General features: G+C 34.9%; 1 protein-coding gene across 1 annotated transcript; it reads right to left on the minus strand.

Annotated features, from left to right (window-relative positions):
* Positions 1-25: 25 nt before the first annotated feature.
* Positions 26-8,098, minus strand: LOC132149524 (centriolar coiled-coil protein of 110 kDa-like). The gene is made up of 12 exons (XM_059558842.1): positions 7,260-8,098; positions 6,321-6,446; positions 5,065-6,001; positions 3,965-4,086; positions 3,572-3,740; positions 2,732-2,835; positions 2,498-2,614; positions 2,313-2,414; positions 2,100-2,216; positions 1,822-1,895; positions 1,215-1,277; positions 26-551 (listed from the first exon to the last, which is right to left on the minus strand). Exons 1-12 carry the CDS (start codon positions 7,404-7,406, stop codon positions 479-481), a joined length of 2,151 nt encoding a protein of 716 aa, XP_059414825.1. The 5' UTR covers positions 7,407-8,098; the 3' UTR covers positions 26-478.
* Positions 8,099-9,930: the final 1,832 nt, after the last annotated feature.

Consider the following 9,930-nt stretch of genomic DNA (forward strand, 5'->3'; position numbering starts at 1 on the left):
ACAAAGACACAAATTCAACTGAAGTGTTAGTGGATCAAATACAATCTATTAACTTCTGGAGAAATGCCTGTACCTTTCACAGAGATGTATTATTCTATTATTTCACATTCTGTCAACATTCTGACATTTTCATATGAATTTGTAGCATTAAAGCAGCATTAACTTTTCTCTTTATCAGTGCAGGCTTCTATTATTTGGAAAACAGGTAGTCCCACATTTACAGAATTTGTAATAATTTCTACAAGGGTAATTTAGTATAACTGTGGATTATAATTTGTTTTGTAACCTAGAAGAAACAAAATAATATCTAATTCTATATTCATATGTGGTATGTAGTAGAATAGAATGGGAGGAACTAGATACCAATGATATTTAATAGTCATAATTCAATGAGATGGCAGGCTAGCAAGTGAGTATTTTTAGAAGTATAATTAGCACAATATTATTTTTCATATTCTGTTCATAACTGTATATGAGGTCAACCCAGTGAATGCTGTTTCTTCAGCCTCTCAGAATGCTGAACTCTTTCCTCTGGAGTCTTCTTGTAACTCCTGAAACACATAAAACATTTTTACTTGGAATGTTTTCTAATACAATATTGCATTCAAAGTTTGTTTATTAAATTTACAATTATTCAATGTAAACGCAATGTTGTGTATTAGTTTGAGGTGTTGCAAATGTACAATGCGTTCCACAGAACATACAAGCTTTCATGTCCACACAGTGATTCTTTGCAATGTAATACAGTGATTGATATTTTAGTCAGACTTCACTTGACTAAATACCTACATGGGTTACTGCCAAATGCATTTACAAATAAAAGCAGCCAATTTTAAATGTCAGGTGACTCTTCTGGCAGGCTTTGTGGCATTTTCAGCATTGCAAGCGTCCAACACAGACTGAATTGAATTTCAAATTCCATCAACAACAGCATAAAAGAAGAAGAAATGGCAGGAGCAGGAGATTACGTGATCATAGTCAGCAGAATGAGAAGAACTGACCCGGGGCGCAGGAGCTGCTGGCCTGAAACCAGAGCGTTCTGGCCCTGACTGGGCTGCAGGACCCTTCAACGAAACACACAGACACAGGAATACTGATGGAAAACTATGCAACTATGAACTGCATGGTGCAGAGTGAGTACTAAATGTGTGAAGTTGCTGTCTTTGCTTCTGTGAAGTGATTTCTTGCAACTCTTGGAGAGTTTTTGTGTTCACCTTTTTGTAGGAGGACTCTTGGTTTTCTGAGCTCTTCTGGTCTGACCTGGAGATTCACCGACTCTGATGACATACAAGAACATTTTTAGTAAGCATTTAGTAAGCAAGCACTGAAACATATAAATAAAAAGCATTTTAGCATTGTATTAATAAACAGTAAATAAAATAATATTATAAAAGCAGTAGTTCTTTTAAAAAATTATTTAATATATGTATATAATATAATATATATATATATATATATACAGTACAGACCAAAAGTTTGGAATGTGTGTACTTTAAAAATATATATATAATTATTTAAAATATATATAATAATATTAAAGCGTGTGTGTGTGTGTGTATATATATATATATATATATATATATATATATATATATATATATATATATAGCTTTTTAAATAAATAAATAACATCCAAATGTCCAATGCTTTGTTTATTTGGTGCCAGCTGAATTATTAATTTTGGACCCTGTACATGACCATTTGCATCTCAAAAAACGTTTTTCAGTTATTACTCTAAAATACAAAAAAAAAATGCATAAAACATGACAGTATTTTGCTAATAAAATTCTAATTCCAGTATTTTTAATCATGCTCACTCACCTTTTCTTTCTATCAAGAGATTTCTGAGTAGCAGCAGATATAATCACCTTGTCCTTGGGGCTTTTTGCTTTTTCCTGCATGCCAAATAAAATTGTACGTGTGTTGGCAAGAAACACTGACCTGCACAGCTGCACATTCATATGGAAATGACTTTGTACTTTTCCAAAACAGGGAGGAAACAAACACTTCAGCAATGGCCGAGGATCAAAACGGACCAAAATGAAAGAAAGTCAGCCAATAACCATGAAACCTAATCGCAGGTGTGTCATGATAGCTACCATCTCTCGGAGTTTTCTCTCGGTGAGCAGCTCTCGGTCTTGCTGCAGTAGAGACAGACGCTCCTCTGGAGACCATGTGAAGAAGATGTCATGAATGTCAAATAAGGCCGCACGTAACTGCAAGAGGAACGGACACAAAACTGAAGGATTTAGTTGCAGTTCTGATGCTGTACACAATGTTCTTTAAGTATCAAAGCATTACAAGCGTGGCACCTGAGCTCTGACCCGCTCTTGCAGAGACAGATCCTGCTCTGTCAGAGAGTCGTTCCTCTGAGGAGCTTCAGTGATGAATGAACGTATAAACTCTAGCGTGTCCTGACGAAATACACACGTATGAGGACGATAGATCCTGTAAGACTTTAATGAGCATGTATGTGAACACTATATTGTGTTCTCACTTGTATGGTTTGCCGCAGGTGTTTGACTTTCTCTGTTTTCAGCAGTCGTCTGATGAGGAAGCCCTTCACAATAGCAGTGAGGTGACACAGTGCCCTCTGCTGCTCCGCTGTCACAACCTGTTCACAAACCGGGAGAGTCCAACTCTTAAATACACCTTTCTCATACTCTTTATTGAAGCTTATTGCACTATAAATGGACTAATTTGCAGTTGTAAAAGCACATTAAAAATCAACCTGACTCAGCCTGTTTCTCTTTGCTGTGCTGTGATTCAGGCCTCTCATGTAAATGGGAGTCTGTATTGGTGGTGATTCCACATCTAAACTGGTTGAAGGGAAACCTGAGACGTAGAAATACAGACAGATATGCATATATACAATAGTACATGAACCATAGAGTCTACCCAAAAATCACAATTACATCATCATTAATCCATGTTGCTTTAAAGTTTAGAATCTAAACACCAAAAAAGTTCCAAAAAGAACTTAAAGCATCTTAAATACACTCCACGTGACTGCATTTTTGTTTGTTGAATCATTGTCATTTTAGCATGATTTATAAACTATTATGGTATTTATTCATATTTTGAATTATTTTTGTGTTGTAAGTTTATCAGTTTGTTATGTGCCTTTGTCTTTTTTATTTGTTTTTTTATATAGATTTCTATATAGCTTTAATTCATTATAATTTCATTAAATAGTCATTTTAGAACTTAAACGTACATTTTTACATTTATAAACTTTGTATGCATATTAACACCTTATTTTATTTCAGCTTTGTTACAAATAAGATTTTTTCTTTATTTAATTTTATTGTTTTTTATCTTATATGTATATATATATATATATTTTTTTTTTATGTAATTCAAATTAACAATTTAGTTAACAGTAACAACACTGTAACAACACCAAATGTGAGTAAATGATGACAGAATCTTCCTTTTTGCCTGAACTATTCCTTAAAAGCATATTTTTAATATATACCAATATATTTAACATATTTACCTCCATAAATCAACGTCCATTTAAACATAGTGGTAGCAAATTTAAGACATTAATCATGGGCTGAAATAATACCAGTGGTTGGCACGGGGTGTCTTGGTGATCTGTCTCCTGGGCTTAAAAGGCACATGGGGCTCAGTATAGTGTAACGTTCACCAGTTACCCTGAATTCACACCCGTCCTCGCCCGCGACAGGACTCAGACCACCCTGACCCCTCAGTCTCCTGACCCACTCCTCCGACTCCTGAGTGAAGAGCAAACTAATGTCAGAATATACAATAAACATAATGATGCATATCAAAACCCAAACCCAAGTCAAACTTCCATCCAAGTGAAACTTATGTATTCATATTTCACACCCAATATTTGTGTGTGTTCTATTCCAGTTGATGCATAGCAGATGTGAGTGTGAATGTAAACATGTGGCAGTTGTAGTTCACAAAGGTTAGGAACAGATCCAGTGCTGACCTGACTCAGGTGCAGTTGCTCTCTCTCTTGCTCTTCCATCAGACACGACATCCGGAAATCATAATCATCCTCCAGAGACCTCTGAATGTCTTCTAGAGTGTGGACTTGCCATTGCATCTCATCTTAAGGAAAGACATACACAACTGAGAGGATACTTTATCAAAGAATGCTGGAAATCTGATCTTGTAGCCAAATTGGGTTCTTGAGTTGCTATATGGTTCTTCCTTCAATGGTCCAATAAGTTCTTGATGTGACATTATTGGTTATTTATATTAGTGTTTTGGTTTCTGAGTTCTTTAGATAAGGGAAAACAGGGAAAAGTGTCTTTTTAAAGCTGTTTTTTTAATTATTATTATAGAAGCACTCTGCAAAAACATAATTATTGATCCTTTTTGAAAGATATTAATACTTCAGAAAGGAGACATGAAATGAATCAAATGTATAATGTTACAGATTTCTGTTTCAAATAAATGATGTTCGTTTGAACTTTCAATTTATTAAAACCTTTAAAAATGTATCAGGTTTCCACAACAAAATATTAAGCGATGCCTGTTTTCAACACTTATAATAAGAAATGTGTCTTGAGCAGCAAATCAGCATATCAGAATCATGTGACACTGAAGACTGTAATAATTATGCTTTATATCGCAGGAAAAAAATACATTTTAAGATACATTCAATTAGAAAAGTGTTATTTTAAATAGTTATAATATTTCGCAACATTAATGTTTTTAAATAACTGGGGTTAAAAGTGTTGGTGAGCATAAGAGACTTCTTTCAAAAATATGTAAAATATTATTAAAAAATCAACACCAGACTTTTAAATGGTAGTGTACATGGAAATATTTCTATTCATATTTGAATCATTTGTTTTCACTTCAGAATTTAAGTTGAAAAAAAAAAGTCTATATTTTAAGAAGACGGTCCTTTGCAAGAGGATCATCATATTTCAGGGTTCTTGGCATTATGATCATGACTATTTCCTAAAGAGCTTGAATGAAAAGTTCTTTTAAGAATGTTTATGTCATTGGACAGAAACTCATTTTGGTTCTAATTAGAATCTTTATTTTTAATAGCGTATTCATTTGCTCTGTTCTTACCTGTTCTCCATTCTTTCAGTGCTGTGCTAATAACACTGTTTCTTTGGGTTTCAAAAGGAGTGAATGCTGCTGTGGGACTGTCCCGTGTGAAAGTCTTGTTCATGGGTGAAGGAGGAGACAGTCGAGTGGGTGTTCTCGCAGTGACCCCGGCCATAAACCGAGGCATTCTCTCCTGGCTCCGGTCTATGACGGGCCTCTGATGGTTTGAGGACAGATGGCTATCCAGCGTGTGGCATCTCCTTCGAAACAGAGGGCTTGTGAGTTCAGGATCCACTGGAGATGTTTCTAATCGTCCCACGGTCTCGTTCAACCCAGAGTGATCATCATATCGACCCTTACTCACATTTTCCACTCCGAGTAGCTTCCTTTCCTGCATCGCGATTGTTTTTACTTCCTGTGGCCTTGCATGTGCTGTAATGTTCAGTTGGTTGGGGTTTTCAGGGAACGAAAAGAAGACACTGCCAGCAGAAATGGTACGAGGACGTCCGCGGTGGGGTTCTGGGTCTATCAGGTTACTGGGAGAGGTTTGGTTTGATGAGGAAATATAAAAGGGTAAACCAGATGCAGTCCCATCCAAAGAACAGCCGTGTTCTTTATCCGACGGGCTTTCAGAGAGTGGATCAACTGTTTTGTTGACCTTTGACCCCTGTTTACCTTGCTCTTTTTCGATGAATTCACGTGATTTCTTCAGCAGGTTCTGCAGACAAACTCCTTCAGCTTCAGTTTCCTCTTGCATTTGGTTTTCTTCCGCAGATTTCTCTCTCTTAACAGCTGAAGGGGTCACTGGTTTCTGACTAGAGAAGATGTACGGCTCTGTGGCCCCAGTAGCTGTAAGATTTGCATTATCTAGTGCTGTAAAACCATTCCTGTTGTCTGTTTTTGGAGATGGAGTCAGGCACTGCTCTGAAAACTTTGGCATGTCCAATGTTTTTGGAGGCTTTTACATAAGTGCAAAAATGATATGACAGTAAATATGCAACAAATATGTTTTTTAAAAGAAGTACATATATTCTCACCTAATCTGAATTTGTTGAAATATAGTAAACAGTACTATATTACAATGCTATGTTATAGAATGGTATGTTTAATATCTGGATTTTTTTTTAAATCATAAAAAGATTAAAAATATGTATTATCAAGGGGTAAAAGTTCCAAAGACTTGAAAATAAATGTAAATATATTTGTTTTAATAAAAATAAGTAAGTCCCTACAGGACATAAAAGTGCCTATAATTGAGGAAACACTAATTTTCTTACCTTATTGGTCCAAAGAATGGTCTGAATCTGATTGAGGAGGTTTTTGAATTGAATCTGTCTCTCTACCTCCATTTGTGAAGCTCTTTTCCTGTATTCAGCCATCTCCCTTCTTTGTTTCTCACTTAGCTGGAAAAACACAATGCAGATAATATTAATAATAATAGACAACAGAAAATAAGAGACAATTATCTGCTGATTTTGAAGGTGCCACTCAAACTTAAATATTATTAATAATGTTTCATTACTATATATATATATTTTTTTTGCTAAGACTTTCTTTTGAGTTTAAAGTTTATTATCACAAAGAAAATTTGGTAACACTTTATAATAAGGTTCTATTAGTTAATGTTAGTTAACTACTTTAGCTGACATGATCTAAGCGAGAACAATTCTTCTACAGCATTTATTAATCTTAATTCATGTTAATTTCAACATTTACTGAAGCATTATTCAAATCAAAAGTGCTTGTTAACATTAGTTATTGCACTGTGTATTAGCATTAACTATCAAAGAATAACTGTATTTTAATTAACTAACGTTAACAAAGATTAATAAATACATTAATAAATGTGTTGTTCATTGTTTGTTTGTGTTAATTAATACATTAACTAATGAAACCTTATTCTAAAGTGTTACCGGAAATGAATTGTGCACTGTGCATTGTAACATTAAACGTTTGCATTGTAACATTAAACTTTATGAGACATAATTAATCAAACTACACTCTCAGAAAAAAAGGTACAAAGTTGTCACCTGAGGTAAAAAAGCTAAAAGGTACATCTTTGTACATTACTTCCTCCTAAATGGTACATATTTGCAATTCAAAAAGTACATATTAGGACATAAAGTGTACATATTGGGACCTTTTTCTGAGAGTCTACAGCATGTCTGACTATCTCGTTGTCTTGTAAAATATCATTTATCATGTGTTGTACTCACAACTGGAGACAAAAGCGGCCTGCCATGAAAGCAGACGAGCGAGTGCGCCACCCCTCGAGCAGGTGCGGTACTGCAGCTCTTCTCTCGCATCATTTCCGCCAGCAGCTCACACAGAATGCGCGCGCAGAAATTCTCGTAGCTGTCCATGATTTCTCTACAGCGCTCTACACAGCTGGAGTAGCCTGAATATTGAAATGCAAGTGTTATGTATAGAAGCACATTATCGTAAGCTGTAGATAATAAACAGCTCCGCATTCCTCTGCTCTTTTATCAGTAAAAATGCATTTTTAGATAACCGTGCACAGATGTTAAAATCTCAGCAGTCAGCCTACCTTTTATCGCAACGCAGCCCAGAGCTTCTGTTTGAGTAAATAAGAGAAATTACATAGAGTGCACCAACAGAAGCTTCCGTCTACCACAGATGCGACTGTGACTCTGTAAGATGTCGCTGTGCTGATGTTCATTGGACGTAGATAGAGAATGATAACAAAGCTAGGAAACTAGATTAGTGTGTATCCAGATGACGCAGAAGACTACACGGTGCCTCTGATCTGTCCTTCACCGGGTGTCGAGTGTGCACGGTCTTCATCAGCATCATCAGCACCGCCCCGTTCACTCGCCGTTATTCTATCCGTTCATTTGGACGGACGTGAAGCCACCGGAAGATTCCTTCACACCGGATACATTTAGGTACAGATTCATTTTTATATTAGCTTTACTGTAGCAGGCCTATAAATTCACTAGATGCTTCCGCTAATATGGATACAATGTTTTTAATTAAATGATAGAATTAGAATAAGCTACATACATAATGACTAAAGGAATGAATTATTAAATACAGTATTAGCCTAAGAAACAACAACAAGACGTTCCTTTTACTCAATTTAACTATTTTAATATTAAATTAACTACTTTTTTACATGCTTTTTCCTGTTGTATTACTCATTACTCGCTAATATTACTATTTATAAATATGTAACTTAAAAAACTTGTTTTAAAAGGCTAAATTAGGAAGGGTGCAGTAATAAATATATATATTTTTTCCATGTATGTCTGTATTTTTATAATTAAAATTACATTTTAAATTAAATAGTATAATTTTAATTAAACTATTTTTCCATGTATGTACAGTATGTATGTATATAAATAATTTATATTCAATAAAAATCACATTAATTAATTAATTAATTTTTTTTTTAATAATTTTAATCAATTAATGTATCTATATCTATCTATCTATCTATCTATCTATCTATCTATCTATATACTTTTGATTTCTTGTTCAATCAAATATGTTTCATGTATATATGTGTGTGTGTGTGTGTGTGTGTGTGTGTGTGTGTGTATATATATATATATATATATATATATATATATATATATATATATATATACATGTATATATACACTGTATATATAATTTGTATTTAAAAAAATATACATTTAATACATACATATAATATTTAACTTTTTTGTTAAATCAAATATGTTTTTAGGTAGGTGTGCATGTATAATGTATATAATTTTTATTTTTTAATCTTTCTAATCTTAATTTTCTTTCATGTATGTGTGTGAATACACACATTTAACGCTCAAAACAGATTACATAAAAAATAAGATACATCATATAAACAATATACGAATAACCAAGGGGGGGAAACCACACGATTAAAAAAAAAAATCTAATAATATGGTAAGTGATGTGTTTTCCAGTATCGTAGTGACTCACGCGCCTCGGTTGCTGTGGGCGGGGTTTTCCGCAGCGCGCCAGACTCCAGTCCCTGCTCAAACTCCTTGGTCAGTCCGTGGAGGATCGTGTGGAGATGCCGGTTAACTTCACTTTCGATTAACTTACAGACAGACAGTGAACTGTAACTGGACGCGCTTCTTTCAGAAACCCTCCGATTCGTCGATTTCCACGCGCATTATAAGTCGACCGTTTGTATTTGAAGGACTTTAGCGGTGGACTTGGACAGCCGCCGCCTGGGCGAGTTTGCAGAAGTAACGTAACTTACCTCAGGAAGACAGAAACAGTGAGTGATTAGCGATTAAACTGACGTAACGTATTTTTTTATTCAGTGTGATTATCTGAGACTTTTAAATAATAGTGAACAGGCTGACATAGTTTCAAATATATAACGTTTTAAATTCTACCTCACTTGAAGGCAAGCTCACTTTTAGTAACTTAGATCTTAAATGATTGTATAACAGCATTATAACGTTACCGCAGTTTGCTTTAAAATCGTGTTAGTTGTCTAGCAGCAGTGAGTTTGAATTGTAAGCTATAATATCACGTTGGTAACTCCACCCTGTGTGGTGTACTTCACCCTTCAGACAGCTGCAGCAGTGCACCGTCAGAGCAGCAGATGGCGCTGTTGCTCGTGTGTTTAGCCTTGAGCACTAGTTACTGTATAAAGTCACCGAGAGACCCATAAATCTGATCATGCAATTCATTGGGTTGCTGTGGTGTACACTGTGCGAAAGTTTGCATTCAAGTTTCACTTGTTGACTGTGAGCCAACTGAAAGATCTGCATTTTAAGAATTATTTGGGAATCCATAATTTATTTCTTGAGAAATATATGGGTTACAGTTGTGTATCTGCTCTATATTCATAATGATTGCAAAGCATTTGACCACATTTGCAGTGTTTGGCATCTGAATTTGTCTTTG

Source organism: Carassius carassius, chromosome 9 (assembly GCF_963082965.1).
Source record: "Carassius carassius chromosome 9, fCarCar2.1, whole genome shotgun sequence".
NCBI lineage: Eukaryota > Metazoa > Chordata > Actinopteri > Cypriniformes > Cyprinidae > Carassius > Carassius carassius.